Source organism: Ipomoea nil, unplaced genomic scaffold (genome assembly GCF_001879475.1).
Source record: "Ipomoea nil cultivar Tokyo-kokei standard unplaced genomic scaffold, Asagao_1.1 scaffold3087, whole genome shotgun sequence".
NCBI classification, from domain to species: domain Eukaryota; kingdom Viridiplantae; phylum Streptophyta; class Magnoliopsida; order Solanales; family Convolvulaceae; genus Ipomoea; species Ipomoea nil.
The window spans coordinates 1,970,937-1,992,179 of NW_017619515.1; the positions used below are offsets into that span (position 1 = coordinate 1,970,937).

Genomic DNA, 21,243 nt, shown 5'->3' on the forward strand with positions numbered 1-21,243 from the left:
TTAACTGTTTAACAGTTATTTTCAAAATGGTATAGCTATATTATTATTCACACAAACCCTAACCTGTTTTCGACTTTATCATGTTCTTTTTTAAGAACATACTGGAATTTTTTGAGGAGATAGAGAGCATAAACAGAACCGCAGATGAAGAGGATGCTAGAATGAAGCTTAATTCGAAGTATGAAAAAGATAAGTTTCGAACTTACCTTTATTTTCATCACTTGGTTTCCTTTTGATGCCTAAAATTGTTGATTTAGTGATTTTCCTCATTGCTCTGTCTATTGTGTTTACTTGAAAATGTAGATGTGATTTGTGTCTTTACCTGTGGTCTGAAATTGGAGAACTGTGTTGGTAGTTAGATGGGGCAAAGCTGATAATATGGCTTCATTGTACTTTATTTTACTTTTGCCTGGATTTTGAAAATAGGATTGGAACTGAAGAGTTTTCTCTTAATAGTAATGATAGCTGCCCATCAATTGTATTTAATGTTTAGGAAATGTGTTTCTTTTCCTAAGAATGATTAAGTAATAGTTAACAGGCCAATATTTCCCACTGATCCAATTTCTTTAGCTGATTTGTAAGAACATGGAACACACACCCAATTACTCACTGGTTCTAGAACTATTCATTTTTCTCTTATGGCAGTGGCTGACATTATTCTTCAAATAAAAGTATATTTTCTTTTTTTTAGTTAACACACTAATGTTATTTAATTTACCAATCTTGAATTGTAATGCTGTTATGTAATTTCTTTCTAAATGTGCCTGCCAATTTATTCAATGTATGTGTTGGTATTATTTATTCTGGACAGAAAGTCTAACTTTTTTTTTATTCTTTTTAGAGCAATTGAAGAGCAGCAAGCACAAAATAATCACCACGGCCACATCAGAAAATAAGTTAAGACTATATCTTGATTGGTGTTACATTAGATGAGTTTGCACTGTTATAGTTGCACAGTTTGTAAGACTGTTCTAAGAACATTGAACACATACATTGATTATTTGATTCTACTTATTAAATATTATGAACACATTCTAACCATTTTAATTTTTTTGGGTATTTTTTTTAAGAATGGAATAATCCAAGCTATGGAGACATTGAAGAATGGGTCCCAGAAAAGAACCAAGCAATCAAAGACCACTAAAAGCATTATGGTCATATAAGCAAATAGGTTAACACTTTATCTTTATTTGGCTGTCTTTAGATTAGTTTGTATGCATATACTTGCATAGTTTGTAACTTTGTTCACTTTATGCGAGTGTATGCTTTTCCTCTTATTAAATATCCTGAACACAAATTCTAACAATATTTTTTGTTGTTATTCTTATTAGAATGAAATCATCAAGCTTTGAAGAAATTGAAGAGCAGCTGTCATAAAAAAACCAATCAATCAAAGACCACTAAAAGCAATAGGGTCATACAACGAAATAGGTTAAGACTTCCTCTCTACTTGGCTGTAGTTAGATTAGTTTGTATGGATATACTTGCATACTTTGTAAGTTTGTTCACTTTAATTTGTAAGGCAATATTGTTCCATCACTGGCCTTTAATTTGGGTGCATTGTTTGGTTCTATATAAGTATAGAATTGAGTAATGTTAGCAAAGTAATGCTAATACCTTTTTTTTTCTCTTTGGTCAAAACTGGTATAACTATTCTGTATATATCATAATATTCTTTCACTGTGTTTTATTGCAAGCACTAACTTTATTTTGTAAATATTAGACACATTCAGTAAAATGTCCTTGTTCGGGAAATGGTGCTCGACTATCGACCAAATTCCTTTATTTTATTAATAATTGTATTGTCTTTGACATCTTGTTTTTGATGCATTATTTTAGTCTATATAAGCATATAAGTTTTTTTTTTTGCATGATAAACTCTTTTTTAAAAGCAGATTCTCATTTTTTTTTTGTCAAAACAGTAATATAAAATCCTTTTTTTTTTACTATTTGCTTAAAACTGGTATAATGTTCTTCTATGTATAAGGAGATTATTTAATTTTTTTTTATTGGCAAAAACAAATTTATTTTATTAATAATAGACACCTTGAAAAATGTCTTTGTGTCACAAATGGTCCTCGAGTATTGACAGTGTTAATCAATTTGTATTTCTATTGTATTTGACCTCTGGATTTTTTAAATTATTGGATTTTATATTACTATAAAAGTCAGATTTGTGTAGGATAAAAACATTTTTCCGTTTAAAGGAGAATGTTTGTTTTATCTACATAAAACAGTAATGTAAATTTTTACTATTTGCTTAAAACTGGTATAATGTTCTTCTATGTATAAGGAGATTATTTAATTGTTTTTTATTGCAAAAACAAATTTATTTTATTAATAATAGACACTTGAAAATGTCTTGTGTCACAAATGGTCCTCGAGTATTGACAGTGTTAATCAATTTGTATTTCTATTGTATTTGACCTCTGATTTTTAAAATTATTGGATTTTATATTACTATAAAAGTCAAATTTGTGTAGGATAAAAACATTTTCCGTTTAAAAAGAGAATGTTTGTTTTATATCTACAAAAACAGTAATGTAAATGACTTACAAAATTCTTCTTTTAGTTGCTTTTATCTGATTTCTTTCTAAATGTGCTAGAAAACATTGATGGATTCCAGCTTGAACATCAGTTGTTTGGATAGATGCAAACAGAGTAAAGGAAGATTGTGCAAATAGGTAATTGGAACTAACACCCTTTTTTTACATGACCTAAATGACTGACAAAATTCTTCTTTTTAGTTGCTTTTATCTGATATCTATTTAAATGTGCTAGAACACATTGATGGATTCCAGCTTGAACATCAGTTGTTTGGATAGCTGCAAACAGAGTAAAGGAAGATTGTGCAAATAGGTAATTGCAACTAACACCCTTTTTTTAGAACAGTACATTTACATGTAAAGTCTTAGAATTGCAAACAGAGTCAAGCTGATTGTGCAAATAGGTAATTGAAACAAAATCTATTTTTTACGCACTTTATATTTTAGATATAAAGTCTTAGAATTGGGAATAGGAACATACAAAAAAACACAACTTCAAAGTCTAAATTGCTTGGCAAACTATTTACATCCTGTGGACTACTAAAACCGACTTTGCTTGCCAAACTATTTCAATCCTGTTTGCCTTCTAAAAACTTGGCCACCTAGCATGTTTGCTGCAAAACAGGCACAACATATTTAGATCTAAAGTCTTAGAATTGGAAATAGGAACATATGAAAAACACAACTTCAAACTCTAAATTGCTTGGCGCAGAAGACTATTTCTCATCCGTGCCTGCATGAAAACCTCGGGCCCAAACCCGAGCATCTTTCAGCGCTGCCAACAACAAGGCCAAAATCATATCTTACGATATAAAGAGCTTAGAGTTTGGCCATAGGAACAGCTATGAAACAACACAACTTCATAAACCTCTGAAATGTGGCTTAGCCAAAAGTATATTCCATCCTGCTTTGCCTTTACTTAAAACCCTAAAACCCCTAGCATCTTTGCTGCTCCAACTTTGGACACTTCATCCTTTTTCTTGAATAACCTGAAGCCAAAAATTAGAAAAGAAAAACTCCAAAACAGCAGGTTCGAATAGCAGTACATACACCAATTTATTGTATCTAAAAGTTTAGGAAATTTACTAAAAGCATCTAGATTAAAAGTTTTAAACCATGTCCATAAAACTGAAAAATAAAACTTGTCAACACCACGCAGTGGCGAGTCAGTTGGAAAACCAAAAAAAAAAATGTTGGGATATGTGAATGCCGGCGCTATCAACAATCTCTTTCTCAAAACCATCATCTCAATTACATCTTTTCTTTTTGATTTCCTGATGTCATTCAACGTTCATTCCTACTTTTGGATGATGAAACTCATTCCAAATTGACCTTTTAATTTGCACCAACATTTTTGCATTGTCTTCCTCCTCTCCTTTTTTCGGCGGGCTGGACGAGCGCAGGACTGGTTCACTTCAACACCCAATCGAGAAATCCTTCCCTAATTAACGTAAGAAAAAGGCAGGGACAAACACATTAGTAACCAAAAAAATAAAAAATCTCAAAATTTAGTGTGTAGAAATTCTATACTCCCGAGCAAACGTGGCATCAGTGTGTAGTTTCCTCACCAATCATCCTTGACAATTAACGTCTTGCTCTTCATGCTCCACACACTCTTGTCAGCATACGTCCTTTCAAGCAACGTGTCATCCCTTTACAACCTAACACAATGACATGGGTAATTGGGACCCATTCTTTTGCGGGGGGGCAAGTTTGAAGCTTCGATCTTAAAACAGCATCTTCATACCAACATTATAGCATCAATTCAGGCGGGCACCTTCACATCAGCTGTTTAGATAAGGCTGAACAAATAACCAAGTGGTTAAAAACAGATAATGTAAACCAGTGTTTAGGCCAAAAAATGCAGACATTAGCGTAATAAGAACTTTACTCCTTGTATCTTTAGCCCATACACATAGAGGCAGGAATACCCACAAGCTCTGTAACTTCCCTATCCCAAAGCAACATTGGAGAGATCTCCAACTTTGTCAAGAAGCGCAATAACAACCACTTTGCTACCTAACTGACCCATCATACAATTCTTCTCTACACTTAGTAACAAGAAAAGATGTCCCTTCCTGTCTTTAAGCTTTTATTACATCAAGTTTCAGGCATGATAAGTAGTACAACCATTCCTCAAATCTAACCCGAGAATTCTGCAGCAGAAGCATAATAGTTCCCCATCCTATAGTATTCAAACAAGTTTTATAAGTATATATAACAGTTAATAATTTCCGTCCTCAAACTAAGAAAGATTGTAGCTTAGTATGTTGGATTACCTCTTTCACCTTCTTATGTCATGGCAGTTAGTCACAATAACACGAAGATTATGAAAATCACTAATCGCCTGCTAGAGTTTGGCAATTGCACGTGGCCAGCTACTGAGACTCCGCATTGAGTACCGAGACTTTCGATGCTTCAAAACATTAGAAACTTAGTTAGATGTGTCTAAAACAACAAACAAAAATAGAGTAGACAACATTTAAACTATCTATCTTTTATTTAGATATGCAGTTCAGTGTACTAAATTATTTTGAGTACAATTGTACAGCATGGTATTTAAGATTATATACCACGTATATTTTTTTTTTCTCACTTATTCAGATGATAAAATGAATATATGGATTGTGTTAATTCAGAAGTACAAAGTATAAGCACACATTAAATATAAGATAGCAAGACATTAGCACAGAAAACTAAAAAATAGGAGAAATATAAAAGATGGAACTTACCTTTCGACCTAAACTCTTTAAACTCTTCCCCATCCTCATATAACCACAAGCTTTAGCATCATAGGAACTGGTTATTCTCACTTCACCTAAAAAATGCATAAAATAGAGAAGTGTATTTTTAGATATATATATATGATATATATTATGATATAAAATACAAGTATTTGAACTCTATTAATTAGAAGAGAAACATAGCATATAACAAATCGACCACCCACAACTTTGCCCTACAGCATTGAATGACAACAATCAGTGGTTCTTTAGAATCACTATTGTAAAAAGGCATCAGGGAAGAAACATGCTCATTCCACAGTGTACACATGATGGTGTTATCACTGCATTATAACAGAAAAAACCCAAAACTATTAAAAAAAAAGCATGAATTTATAATGTAATCAAATTTATTTTAATAAACTTACGCATTGTCTTCAGTTGGAAGTCTATTAGTTTGGTAGCCTTTCCCCCCACAATCTTGTCAACAGGATTAAATCTCAGTTACCCTTCCAATAACATCTGCAAAACGAACAAAATATTAGCAATATTATATTAAAAGTATAATAAAGAAGATATTAGCAGTTTGGAAATGTAAATTTAGTACCAATCAGCTCCTTCATTCACATCTCCAGGATCTTTCAAAGCCACAAACTCTTTAATCTAAACATTTTGCAAGGAAAGCCAGTAGAATGTATTTCCTTGACTTGTGTTCTGTAGTTAAATTTCAGCAGGAAACCATGCTCTGTAATCTTGTACGTAGTAGTTTGTAGAGGCCATGAAGTTCTTTATTTCATAAATTTTCCCTTCTTGATTATTCTTTATACTTGACAATGTCTTTCTTGATGATACTCGCATGAATGTAGTCTCCCTGCGAATACAATAGTAAACAAAATGTACACAGCAAAACAGTTATAGAAGCTTAATTGAAAGAACATTATATGAGAAGATTATAGATAGGAAAACACAGTAAGATTATTAGATAAAATGGCAGCAGTTAGTAGACAAAATCATATGTGAAAATAGCTAAAATTACCTCTTCATCATGGAACACAACTTCCATGCTCTTACTAACCTGACCTTCTCCCCTTTTTTCAGGAACTTCAACACACGATTGCTCTCACTCGTATTGCCCTTTGCTGGTGTTCCGGCTTGATGTTTCTCACGGCAAGGAACATGGAAGGCATGTTGAAACAGCAAAGATTGGTTTCGAAAAGGCTGTAAACTGTGATAACTTTCTGAAGTGTACTGCCATGAAGAAGGCCGGTATTTATACATACTGAAGATTCAAAAATAAGGAGATACCGCATTCTAAGTTTGGGAAATCGCACATCTCAATTAATGTAAATTTGAATATTCAACTCTGCATATTCTATGTATCTATGTATGTATGTAATGTATGTAATCTCTATTTAATTGTTTCTTGTATGCCGTAGCAGTTCATTAGGATTTGTAGATATTAATAGTAGTGATCTTGGTTACAATACCAAAGAGTTCTACATTAATTGAACTCCTTGGGAACCAAGGACTGTGTAATAATAAGAACGGCTAGGTATATTCCCAATACGAATTTTCATTACACGCGCACAGTAAAAAAGGAATTAATTCCAGATTGTTAGCTATACCAAAACTGCGTCGTTTTCATTGGGCGGGAACTAATGATTGGCAAAACTTCTTGCTTTATTATAGAGTTAGATATTAGAAATCATATGAAAACTAATAGAGAATATATCTTGGGCTACGAACCCTTTTACACTAAAGAGTTGGTCGGATACGAATCACAGAGAGGCAATTGACAATTCTTGACCTGATCTGAGTTTAGCTCATGACTGACTCGACCTGGATGCTAGGCCTCTCGTTGGCTTCATGGGCCTTTGACTTATTCTTCTAAGCTCAGTCCCGACCTGAGTAATTGGGTCGGGATCCCGAGCACATATACTTAGCATTCAAGTCGATCCCAGTAAGGGATTGGTCAATCAGATACATTCTTATACGTATGTGCACGTATTTCTTTAGCTACCGAGATCACCGGGTGTATAGAGGATACATGGCGACATGTCGACTATTCGCATGTGTCCCCTCGAACTCCCTATAAGTAATTACTCAAGAGATGGAGTGGTCTGGTGGGTTGGAACACGCATACCAAGCTTGAGGGTGCGTGTTTGATCTTCACACAAGCTGCACAATGGTTGTTAGATTTTCTTTCATTGTTTGGGCTGATTAAGGGACAGCCAAACATTTTGTTTAATCCCCTAATCCTCTACTTTTGGCAGCTTCCACGCGTCCTCACTAATTACATAAAATAAGGAATAAGTGGGGGAGTAGAACAAAAACTTCCTCACTAATTACATAAAATAAAGAATAAATGGGGGAGTAGTTGTTGACTTGTTGGATGGTTATGAAGACTTTTAGGGGGCGTTTGGTTCAGTTATATAACATAATCAAGGGAATGTGAGTTACTCACATTCCGGTATTTGGTTTATATTATTTTAGGGAATCTAACATTCTCAAGGAATGTCACATTCCCTCCATATAAGATTTTGAAGGGAATGTGATTCCCTTCAAAATATTAGGTAATGTAAGATAACCTTGGTTATGTTAGTTTAGTATATATATATATATATATATATATATATATATATATATATATATATATATAATTATTTTTGTAACTATTTTTTTTTTATTTTTATTATGCTATGTTAGCATATAAAATAATTTTGTTTCTCAAGTTCAAGATTTTAATTAATATTTTAAAATCGTGTAATTATATATGATACTGTTATCTTATTTATTTATTTTAATTTTTAAATTTATTAAAATATATGAAAATATGTTAAGGATATTATAGTGTGTATAAAAGATAACCCTAAACTAAACATCATTATATTACATACCCCAATTTTAACCAAACACAGGAATCTAACATTCTCAGTAATCTAACATTCCCAACAATCTAACATTCCCTAAGGTAATCTGACATTCCGTGAACCAAACGACCCCTTAAGTCTTCAAATGGAAGGAGGGAAACGAAAGAAATTAAAGTGGGAGATGGTGCGATTTTCTATATCGTGGACCGTGGATCATGGTATGAAAATAGCGTTGTTTCTTTAAGTAAAGAAACAATTTGTTAAATTTTAACAAATCTCATATTTTTGATGTGTTTATAATAAAATGAAACTATAATGTATCTAAAATGAAACTAAATAACTTGTCTAACATATTGTGTTATTTATATTATCAAATAAACTATAATTGAATTGAAATGATATCGTAGTTGTGTTAAAATGAAACAAAAATATATATAAAATGAAACTAAATAACATGTCTCACAAATTAAGTGTATATTGTCAAATACAGTTGTAGTTGAATTGAAATGATACATTAGTTTTGTTGAAATGAAACTACAGTATGTATAAAAAGAAACTGAATAATGTCTTACATATTGAGTGTATATTGTCAAATGAAAATCTAGTTATATTAAAATGATACTTTAGTTGTGTTATAATGAAACTACAATGTATATAAAATGAAACTATTTAGTGGTGTTGTAATAAGACTATAATGTGTATAAATGAAATTTAATAACATGTCTCGCTGTAATAAGACTATTGTATGTATAATGTGTTGGTGATAATGAACCAAAGTCGATTTAATATCACAAAATAAGATTTATCGTCTATACACACGAAAGTATATAAAATATTATTCAATATATATCCGAAATATATATATATATATACACATACTAATATACACATAAATCGGACCCCAAAGGTTATATATATATATATATATATACACACACACACGAAAAATATATATATCAACCAACTGGAATTTATAATCCTCGATTATTATTCCAACTAAAGGAAAAGTGTAGTACAAGGATTTTTGCTTAAAAGCATAATCCCAAAATCGGAGTAGAGAGAAGATGAAGAAGAGTGGAAAGTACGAGTTGAGCGAAAGCTCTCTTCTTTAAAACCTTATTTGCCACCTCCCAAAAGTTCCAGGAGCGTTGTTGCTTAGGCTTCCCAGGATAAAATGTACTACGATTCAACGTTTGAGCACCCCAACGAATGAATCCGACGAACTAGAGCACGGACAGAACACAACAGCAAGAACGGAGTAGGAGCAGAGTTTTGAGAGAAGAAAACTAACTTCTTGTTGCGTGTGTTGTGTTTCTACTTCACTTCTAACTTGTAAATCTGCTGCTCCAACAACAAACTTATATAGGAGATTGAGGTGTAAATAACATTGAGTAAAAGACATTTTTGGTCCTAGACTTATAGTGGCTTGGACAATTTTAGTCCTTTATAAAAAAAATTTTCCATTTTATGGACAGAGTTATTGTGGCGAGGACATTTTTGGTCCTCCGTCTATTGAGATTAAATCTAATTTAAAATCAGATTATAACCTTCAAAGCCGACCAACAGTTGAATTAATCCTCCAAATAGTTAGTTGCCGCGCGTACTGCTGTTTTCGGTAGACGTGAACCACGCGTAATATTCCAGAAGACCAGAACGTACCGCGCTTTCATATGCATCGTGCACCGAACCGTTGGAAAAAAGGATCCAGAAAGTTACTTGCACACGAGCTCAGGCTCTTGGATCAAGCCTTTTCAATTGCACCACCCCTACACACGAAAAAAAGCCTCTATGCTATACAATTCAATAAGCTTTAAAAGAGCTCTTGTATAAATAGTGGGGCAAATCCTCTTCCCAAACCAATGTGGGACAAAACTTCTTCCCAAGCTTTTCCCTTCATTTTTCCAACTCAAATGGGTCTACTTTGAGAATCAATATCTCATTCACCTATTATCCGTTTTGATCGTACGATATATCACTCTCTTTGTCTCACTACAAAGAACCCGAATCCACTTTGACCCGACCCATTTCGGAAGTGGACCCCACTGATAATTGTACAACAAAATAGCTACTTAAAATTCCATTTTAATGCTATTTTTCCCAACAATCCCCCACATGAATGAAAATTGATTTTCAGGGTATTTTGAAATCGGAAACAACTGTGTTCAACGGTCGATCTCTGCATAAGATAGGTAGGGATCACTATACCCTTTGAACCTTCCCTTGTGAAGACATGTTTGCTCTATTGGCTGTACGGTAGAACACGATGTCTTTGAACCGACTGCCGTTTGTGTAGACGATGACATATCTCACACAGGAACCTCCCAACCGTGCTCTGTTCTCATGAGTGTGCCCGTTTTGGTCGTGGGTCATCTTCCTGGTTCTGCAAGAGTTTCTAAAGAATTGTGCCCATCAATTCTCCTTTGAAGCGACCCTCACTTCTCTCTCACACAGGTGATTCTTTCTCAAGTATCGAATCATACACACCCATGTCAATCGACATTCGAATCATTAAATCATCAATGTGCTAGCCTCGTGCGAGAGTCACTGTTTTTAACGAGGAGTGGTAGGGAGCCCGAGACCCCCATAGTGACACACTTCGTTCCATAATTTAGTTGTTCCATTGAACCTAGGTGCCAGCTAGGTTGGGTATCCACTATAGAACTTTTAGTCCAAGGGCTTAGACCCATTCCTCGTTCCAACTTCTCCACAACCATTTGTTTACCCTCGGGTTAGCAAGTTAACGGCCGCTACATTATCTTTTGACATCACGTAGTCAATAGGGATAACCCCTGTTGTGAGAAATTGTTTAATGGTATTCTGTCTACGACTTATAAGTCTAGACTTACCATTGCACATCTAACTCTGTACTTAACCAATTTTGGCTTGCCTATCGCAACACACACAAAAATTGGAGGTACGAGTTTACCTCTAGGAACATTCCCAAAAAATTGCATGGCATTTCGGCTTACTCGCTCGCGACACGAGTCTAAGGCTCTCAGCTTAGATCCCGTCATGGATCTTAGCCATCACAAATCGTTTTGGGAATTTCCACACAACCAACTACACTAGCTTACCTAACATGATAACATTAATATTATGCAAAGGTGATGGTGGTTGGAGTCGGGGGATGGTGATTAATATTGTTTCCAAAAAGTGCCCCACAGGTACTGGCCCGACAGATCTTCTGTGATGATATAAATCATATACTTATTGTACACAAGGAAGCCCCTTAACTTCCTACACCGCTGCTGGTAAGACTCGATCTCGAATTATTGTTCATAAACTTTATCCATGTGACCAACTGAACTATCAATGCAGAGAATGGTGATTAATTAATACTCCGTATTATGCAAGGTGGTGGACATTGAAATTGGTGCCCTGGACAGTGATTAAATATATTTGTTAATTTAAAAGTTGTTGGCATTATTTATATATTAATATTAATATGAATAATACTTCAGTGTGCATCATTGGACATTGGTGGAGACAATGTTTTACAGATGAGAGAGAAATTAAAACAATTTTTTAACCAGCAGATCAGACCACCTTCATCATCTTTTTATGCAATGTTTGGAGAGTTGTGGCCACACCCACTCATTCATTGACAAAACTAAACAAGCAAATCTGAATATTTTGAAAGAGAGAGAGAGAAATGGCATCTGTTGCTTTGACTTCTCTCAGTGCAACTATGAAGTTGGAGTTTCAGCAACCCAACAATCCAAGGGTTTCTCTTGATGATGAAGCATCCATATCAATCAATTCTTTGTTTGAAAAGATTTCATCTTTGCAAGCTTCTGTGCAAGAGAAATCTGGGGGTGGCCCTGCAACCAGAGATTTGGAGATGAAGATCAGAGACTTTGCACTGGAGGCCGAAGATCGCATCGAAATACAACTCAGCAACTTTCTTCTGGCCAAGAACGCAGAGGACCAACAAAAAGCTTCTCAGCAACTCTTCCAGATCTTGCAAGAAGCGGCAGAAAACGCAGCAGAGTTGCTGAAACTTAGCAGCAGCATAAGCAAAGAAGCAGTGAAGAATGAAAGTGAAGGACCAATGATTCCTTGGATTAAACATTCTCCGGTGATGCTTGAGGGGGGCACAATGGTGGGTCGTCGCCGTGATCATATGCAGATAGTGGATAAACTCGTCCGGGATGATGACTGGGCATTTGAGTTCAAAGTAATCACAATTCTCGGTATGACCTGTATAGGAAAAACAACTTTAGCTACGAGTGTATATAATGATCCAATCGTTACATCCCACTTCGATGTACGAGGTTGGGTTACTATGTCTGGGGAATACAACAAGAGCCAAATGCTACACGACCTTCTTTGGACACTAACAAAGGAGACAAACATTCCTGATGATGATGATGTAGCAGCTAGGCAGGTATACAACTTCTTGAGAGGTAAGAGGTTTCTAATTGTTTTGGATAACTTATGCAACACTCAAGCTTGGTATGATATAAGAGGATGTCTTCCTGATAAAGATGATAATGGAAGTCGCATAGTGCAAACCACTATGCATTTAAGAAGGGATTACTTTTACAGGAATTTCGGTGAGGAATATTGTTCCCTAAATGTTTATGTCCATCCCATGCCTTTGCTAAATTCAGAAGAAAGTTGGGATTTATTTTGCAATAATCCTTTTTTAGAACGACATAATATGGCATCTAAATTTGAAAAAATTAGGAGCCAAGTTGTAGAGATATGTGAAGGATTGCCGCACTCAATTGTTGTAGTTGCAAAGCGTCTATCTAAATGTGACAACATACAACAAGAATGGAAGAAGGTTGAAAAGGAAATAGAGTTGATTGGAGTTCTAGATAGCAGGGCACTCACCCTCACTTACCATCAATTGCCACAACATTTGAAAGTTTGCTTTCTATATTTTGGAGTTTTTCCAAAACGTAGTGCAATCAAAATGAAACTACTTATTAGGTTATGGATTGATGAGGGATTTATTGAGCCTTTGGATAATAAGGGTTTAGAAAATCAAGCTTATGAGTATTTAAAAGAGTTTATTGATAGAAGTCTTATTCTAATCGACAATTGGAGTTTTGATGAAAAAATTAAGAATGGTAGGATTCACAGTGCCTTCCATAGCTTTTGCGTAAGAGAAGCTCAGAAAGAGGGCATTTTATGTTCTTTAAATACTCGGCAACTTCCACAAGAGTCATTTAGCATGTTTGCAAATTCATGCCGTTGGTTAAGTTTATACACACATAAATTTGACTATTATGTGTTGTTAAAAACAAACAACCCTCGTTCTATTTTCTTCTTTCAAGAAGATGCTGAAATATTTGTATCTTTCAAGTTGCTTAGAGTTTTAGCTTTTGTTCCATCCTCGTTTCTTCAAAGAGTGCAAACACGCTTACAGGATTTAGTTTTCTTGAGATACCTATCTGTATCTGAATGGTTTGAGGGTCTTGAGTATGTAGTGTCAACTAATCGAAACTTGCAGACACTTGTTGTTTCTAGTAATGAATCCAAACTTGGAGCCCCTCCGCCTCTCCATTTGCCTTCTACAATTTGGGGGTCATCTCAGTTACAACATCTTGAACTTGACAAATCTTATGTGATTGATCCTCCAAGCATGGATAAAGATAATATGCAGACATTATCTTGGGTGTGTCCAACTCATTGCAGAACAGGATTATATTGCAGGTTTCCAAACATTAAAATTTTGAAAATCTTTGTATCTGACAGCAGTCCAATTATTTTCGATAATCTAGAATGTTTGAAACGACTTGAGAGGCTAACAATTTCAGTTTCGTTAGGCCATGTTGTAACCCTTCCAAAACCATCTGTGTTTCCTTCACAACTAAAGAAGTTGAGGTTGAATGGTATTAACCTTTCGGAGTTGAGGTTGAATGGTATTAACCTTTCGGAGAGGGATTTAACGGCAATTGGCATATTGCCTCAGCTTAAAGTTCTCAAGTTGAAAAATGTGTTTCATGGGAAAGTATGGGAAGTAGAAGAAAGTGGATTTCATAATTTAAAATTCTTGCTTCTTGAAGATAAAACGCTCAAGCAATGGAGAGCTGATAAATATTCATTTTGTTATCTTGAGCGGTTAGTCCTAAGATTTTGTTATGATTTGAAAAAAATTCCTTATATAATGGAATATAGTCGTTACTTGAAGTCAATTGAGTTGCAGCAGTGTTGTCCTTCCGTTATCACGTCTGCAGAGGATATCCAACGATCTAAAAGGGCAACTAGCAGATACGAAATAAATTTTGAGGTTAGAAGCTATTTAATTATTTTTGCCTTTATTTTTCTATTCAATATAATAATGCTAATTTTCTTTACAAAATTTATTGGCAGTTTTCTCTTTAAATTTTAATCTCATTTCACTTTTTTTTTTTTTCATTTTGCATTATCTTTTTTTATATAGATCAAAATCAGATGAATCACAATGTACACACATAGAAGAGTCTATACCTTCAGATGTTGAATGACAAGCTAAGGTATGGATGTATGTTAGAATTGAGTGACAAATTAATTGGTTATCAACTATTCTATATATTTTATATAGCTTTTGATTATATTTTAAGTTATGTATTTGATCCTATTTAGATATCTGGGAAGAATATCTCAGGTCGAATAATCAAATGAAAAGAAGAGCTGAAGATCGATGATGACTATTATAAAACTGATCTAGATTTAGAACATGTTGTACACATACGAGAGTCGATTCTTGTTGTTTAGTTAATTGTGTTCCAATTGTCTAAGTATGTTGTTGGGTTGTGATTATATGTTTTCTTGCACTTTGTGGATATTGCATGCACTTTTTGGGTGTGAAAATATTTTCAATATTTGTCAAGAGATTTGTAATTCAGCAATATAAGTGTGACGAAGGTCTATATTAGAGATGATGAAATTAATTATGTAGGTAAAAAATTTATTTTAAATGCTTAATTTGAATGATTTAAAGTGCATCTAAACAAATTTGGAGCTTGCATTTGTTGCATTCGTCGCTAGGCCCACTGGATATCAGAGTTTGGCTTAATAGTATAATTAATCTTTTGGTTTTTTTTTTTAAAAAAAAAAAAAAAAAAAAAAAAAAACTTTTAGTTCCTCAAAAAGTAACCTTAATTCATACAAAATTGTTCAGAGATATATTTTGTGTCTTATGTTATGAAATCTTACGAGTATGAATTTTTTATGTACCTCATCGTTTCGATCCATGATCCATATGCTATGTGGACCAGATAAATTGTGACATAAACATATGCCCTTAGCTTATTGGCAATCATGAATTTTTGTCAACGGCTAACCAAATCTAGCTACTCATCTGATAATCTAACCGTTCAATTTTTAAACAATAGTTGTTGTTAGTCGGCAATATTAATAGACTCTTTTCTGAATCCCCAAAGTTTTCATAAACGCAATTTCTTATCGTTAATTTTAAATATCTGACTATTTCTTATTTAAAATTTCTTGATTTCTTAGCCGTGGGGGCTATAAAATTTTATTGAGTAAAAGACATTTTTTGTACTAGACTTATACTGGCACGGACAATTTTGGTCCTCATAAAAAATATCAGACAATTTATGGACACTCTTATTGTGACGAGGACAATTTTGATCCTCCGCCACTCTTCCCATTAGATGTCTCGTTTGAGAAGGGGTATTTGCGTCTTTTCATCCTATCTCCTTCTTCATCATCGCTTCTTTACTTACGCCAGTCACCCAACATGGAGCTCCTGTAATGGTGATATGGCTAAGCTTACAGCTGGAAAAAAAAATGCCCGGATCGGAGTGTAAAGCTCATAGCTTTGAACCCTGTGAGTCTTCTCTGCCATTGAAGAAGCTTTTTTTCTAGGGGGGAAACTCTTTTTTTTGTGTGTGCTTTTGTTTCTCCTAGATCTCTATTGCACTTGAGATTTGGTATTGGGTTCTAGGGATTATTATTTTTGTCAGGTTTCTTGTATTTGCAGATAATAGGAATAAAGTATATTAGCAATAACTTGTAGGGGAAAAGTGTTTTTGAAGTTTCTAGGTTTGGGTATGCAATTTCTTCCTCCTTAGTGCCCCCAGATGCAGCCAAGTTCAAGAAAGATAGCGGTTTTGCGAGCAGTGAATCGGTTTCTGTTCTGGATACGAGGAGTCCTAGCCCCTCCACTTCTACCTCCGCTTCCTCATCCTCCCTTAGCGGCGGCGGCAGCGGGTATAAAACAGCAAGTCTAGTGGCTCCTTCCATCGCCACTACCATTCAAACTATGGAGGCTAATCTAGTCGGCATAGGCTCCGGCCAGAAAAAGAAGTGCGTGGGAGAGCTTCACCCTGCGCTGGACTGGAGCGAGGGGCCAGAAAATTTTGATCTTGGAATGGAAGACTGGGAGTGTTTGTTGGCTGAATCTGGCGGGTCGGACCAGTATCTTCTCCGGTGGATTTCCGGCGACGTGGAGGACCCATCTTTAAACTTGAAGCAGCTGCTGCAAGGAGGGAATCCAAGTGAGATTCATTGCAATGTGGGGTTTGGGGCTTCTGATCAAAGCTGTACCCAAATTCTCTCTCATCTCTATTATCTCACGTCTCTCTCTTCTCTAGATTTAATTGTACACACCAACATATACATAAGCACTGCCGTCCCGGCCCCCACCCTCTTGGTCTCCATCCTCCGACGACCAACACCACAGTAGCGGCAAGTGGATCCGGTAAAGACTGAACAACGACGAACAGCAGCATCTCCGGTGACCTTTGACCTTGGTTTTCCAGTGATGGGTGACTGCCGTAAGTAAAGAAGCAGACTAGATGTTGATGAAGAAGGAGGTAGGATGAAAAGACGCAAATATCCCTTATCAAACGGGGCATTTAACGGGAAAAGTGACGGAGGACCAAAATTGTCCTCGTCACAATAAGAGTGTCCACAAATTGTCTAATTTTTTATGAAGGACCAAAATTGTCCATGTCACTATAAGTCTAGGACTAAAAATGTCTTTTACTCGAATTTTATTTGTAGTGAAGAATATATTTAAAGATTATTAAATATTTTACTATTCAAACTTTAATGTCAAGCGTGATTTCAGCTGGAAAATAAATCCTTTCGCTAACTAAATCACATGATAGCCTAAGACTCCCTACCTCTTAACATAAATTCTTACATAGGATTCTATATGTAACACTTTCAATCCTTTTCTTCATAAGTTGTGGTCCCCCATTGAGCTAGTCTTAGGTCACTGCCTTAATGACTTCTTCTTTAGTATATGGTCCAAATTAAATTAAACATTCTGTTTAAATCTTTGTCATAATATTCATACAGCAGCCTCCGATCTTTTTTTATGTTGGTATCATTCTAGGTATCATTACTATTATTGGGAATGTGGTTGTCAAACATGTTTTGCGATTGGTGAATTTTATAGGTCATGTTCTTGTGAAAGTTACGTGTTTCCTGTCTGATCCAAGAGATTGGAGTCTTGTTCCATCCTCTTGCACTTGTGATCTCCTTTAATTTAATAATGTTTTTTTAATCACAATCTTTTCAAATGTATGATTACATGAATATTAATGTAAAGTGTAGTATAAAAAAAAATTAATTCAAAGTAGCATTATCCATCAACATCTGGTTTGCTTGCATATCCACACTTCAAAATAAAGATTGCTCACAATTACCCATGCATTCACTAATATGTAAAAGTGTACTAAAAAAATATGTGCACCTAGTGATATGTATAAAAATATAAATAAATGATAGATTAATTGATGCACTTTGTAAGTTTGCATGGCGGAGCACGGGCTTTTTGAGTTACACTTGTACCTATTATCATATTCATTTTGGCCCTGTTTACTAACATAACTTTTCAATCAATTTTGACATGTTTAACTAGGGTGTTAACGAACAGAGCTTTCGACAAACTACTCGTGTTCGTGTTCGTGTTCGGTAAGCGTTCGTTTATGTTCATTTGTTAAGGTAAACGAACCATTAACAAACAAAATTTAGAGCTCGGTTAATAAACGAACAGAGCTTGAACAGTTGTATGTTCGTTTGCTAAGAGATCGTGAACAAGCTCGTTTGTATTCGTTTAATAATGTTCGTGAACAAGCTCGTTTGTGTTCGTTTAATAATGTTTGTGAACAAGCTCGTTTAGTGTTCGGTTAATAATGTTCACGAACATGTTCACAAACATATATACATATTTTATATTGTGATCATGAACGTTGATTATTTCTTGAACGTAGATTATTTGTTGTTCACGGACGAATTGTGATCATGAACATGTGCAGGTGTTTGGTTATTAAAGGTTCACGAACGTGTTCATGAACGTAAACCAACATGTTCGTGAACGTGCTTGTTAACGAACATGTTTGTGAACGTGTTTGTTAACGTTAACAAACACATTCGCGAACATGTTCGTTAAGGTAAACGAACAAGTTCGCGAACACTTATGAACGCTTAACAAACGAACACGAACAGGATTTTCAAAAACCTTAACAAACGAACACGAACACGAACACGAACACTCCAAAATTCTTAACAAACGAACACGAACAACCTCCGTTCGTTTATGTTCGGTTCGTTAACAGCCCTATGTTTAACCACTATTAGTTGTTTGATTTGATCAAACAGTCTATTTAGTTAATAAGTTTTTTATAATAACTTATTACTCTAAAAAGCTAAAATTTAAAAAGTTGTTCAAAAGAGCTTTTTTCAACCAACTTCATTCTTGAGAAAATAAATTATTTTCTCCAAAAATACCCCCAATAATTTAAAAAAGAAAAAAAAAAAAAAAAAAAAAAAAAAGAGACTGTGTAGACGGGTTTAGGAGTCTCATCTGCTAGTCTCGTTAATATTATTGTCTTTTCATGGTATTATATGCAACGGGGTGCTTCAGCCCATCGACGGAGCTCATAAACCCGTTACGTAGTACTATGAAGGTAATTAGCAACGGGACATATGATAATTGATTAGTGCTCAAAGGCTTTCTAAGCCTGTGAACATGTTTCAAATTTTTTTATATAAATTCTATAATAATAATAATAATAATAATAATAATAATAATAATGATAATAACAACAACAACAACAACAACAACAACAACAACAACAACAACAACAATAATAATAATAATAATAATAATAATAATAATAATATTAATATTATTATTATTATTATTATTATTATTATTATAACATAATACACTCATATATATTTTAAAAATTATTTTGCATGCAATCAACTAAAACTAAAAACTAATTTACCAAATATATTTTTCTACAATAATGCAATTAGCTAGTTAGTCAAATGGGCTAACGCAATGTGCTAATAGTTATCAGCTAAGTCAATCCACTATCAACTATCAACTATTAACCAAACACCCCTTTTCATAATTTTATGTGGTGATTTTTCTGATTCGTTCACACTCACCTGATCACACCCTGTCTAATCATATAGAATAAGTCTATTATGAAGAAGCCTGAAGAGTAGACAAAATATTGGTATAAAATTCCAACAACGTGTCCATTCTCACCTGATCACCCCTTTTCTAAGCATATAGAATAAGTCTTTTAGGAAGCAACAAATTAAGTGTTGAGCTGTCGAGGCAGATGCAGGATTCTCTCAAATCTTCTGGAAATGAACATTAACACTGATTTTGATACCTTCACCTATCATATTCATGGAGAGATGAAGGCAGCATAGCCAGGGCCGAGTCCACGACATTGACGTCTTAGGTTGGGGAAAACTCGACGTACGGAAATGCTCCACGCTTTCAACAATGTCTCTTTTATGTGATTTTTTTATATATACATTAAATTTTATATTAATGTATATATTTCCACATCTTACCTTAACTTTACACTCTGTTCACAAGGGGTCTTCATCACCTCTTATAGCAATAATTTTATATTATCCCAAAAATAAAATTTTAAGGTAATCAGTCCAATCAATTAAGCTAGTGCTACGGGATTAGCTTTTATGTGACTTCTTTATATATATATATATATATATATATATATATATATATATATATATATATATAGTGGCGGACCCAGAAAAATAGTTGAGTGGGGGCGAAGTTAAAATAATAAAAATTGTTAAGTCTATAACAAAATGTCAAGCATCAAGATCTTATAAATTAGGGACAGAGCCATAAATTTTTTTCAGTGGGGCGGCGAAACATTAAAACAAAAGAGATGGCTTAAAAAAAATGAAACACTTAAGAAGTTAGCCATAAATATTATTAGATATGAGCGAAAAATAAAACACATATGAGCGAAAAATAAAACACATATGAGCGAAAAATAAAATACATCAAAATTTTAATATTGTTAGATATAAGTGAAATATAAAACACATCAAAACTTTACAAAAAAATATATTTATAACAAAATATAAAACACAATTAATTTGATAAAATAATTCTAATAGAAAACACATTATAAATTACACATCTCATTATTATTAATATAAAAGTATATATATCACTATTAATTTGTTTTTCTGAAAGCCTCACCGAGTCACCATTATTATTCAAATTTTTGAAAGCCCCACCACTATTATTCAAACAGCCATAATATAAAAAGTATATATATCACCATTAATTTGTTTTTTTAAAGCCTCACCATTATTATTCAAACAAAGAGCCATAAAAATGGCATTCTAGCCAAGTATGCCATAAAATGGATTTGAACCCCTAACCTTTCATAAACTAACACACAAACTCAACTATCTAAGCTGATCCATTTCTTGTTAATGTTTGCTGTTTTCTTTTACTTATACTAAAGCTTATATATATATATATATATATATATATATATATATATATATATATATATATATATATACACAAGGATTATATATGGGGTGGGGTGGGGAGCTACCCCCACTGCCCCCATTGTAAGTCCGCCCCTGTATATATATATTGTCGCATCATCTACTGCCCTGTTGACTTGGTATTTGTTTAGTACCGTGCACTGACAAATAATGGATCTTTACTTGCGTCCCAAAAGCGTGGACGTTTATGTGTGAGGGCCTAATGATATTTACTTGTTCGTTTTTAATTGGAGGAGGTATTTGTATTTAGAGCAACCCCAATAAAATTTTTAAGGTGATTTTTGAGGAGGTTTTGTTGAAATGAAAGAGAGAAAAAGAGGGGAGAGAATT

General features: G+C 34.1%; 1 protein-coding gene and 2 long non-coding RNA genes across 6 annotated transcripts in view; all 3 read left to right on the forward strand.

Annotated features, from left to right (window-relative positions):
* LOC109166334 overlaps positions 1-21,243 on the forward strand; it is a 65,435-nt gene that overhangs the window by 13,161 nt on the left and 31,031 nt on the right. The gene's annotated exons all lie outside the window — the stretch shown is intronic.
* LOC109166331 lies at positions 1,082-2,852 on the forward strand. The gene is made up of 4 exons (XR_002051634.1): positions 1,082-1,171; positions 1,332-1,431; positions 2,607-2,684; positions 2,782-2,852. It is a non-coding gene; the product is annotated as an uncharacterized LOC109166331 (long non-coding RNA).
* On the forward strand, positions 11,652-14,976 carry LOC109166325 (putative late blight resistance protein homolog R1B-14). Of its 4 annotated transcripts, none has more exons than XM_019315289.1 (4): positions 11,652-14,211; positions 14,300-14,380; positions 14,534-14,606; positions 14,716-14,976. In XM_019315289.1, exons 1-2 carry the CDS (start codon positions 11,792-11,794, stop codon positions 14,370-14,372), a joined length of 2,493 nt encoding a protein of 830 aa, XP_019170834.1. In that variant the 5' UTR covers positions 11,652-11,791; the 3' UTR covers positions 14,373-14,380; positions 14,534-14,606; positions 14,716-14,976. The 4 variants fall into 4 exon arrangements, with proteins under 4 accessions (XP_019170834.1, XP_019170833.1, XP_019170831.1 ...); XM_019315288.1 differs by having other exon boundaries at positions 11,652-13,974; positions 14,005-14,380; XM_019315286.1 differs by having other exon boundaries at positions 11,652-14,380.

Coding starts and splice junctions, on each gene's coding strand:
- LOC109166325 (XM_019315286.1), top strand. CDS start 11,792: ATGGCATCTGTTGCTTTGACTTCTCTCAGTGCAACTATGAAGTTGGAG.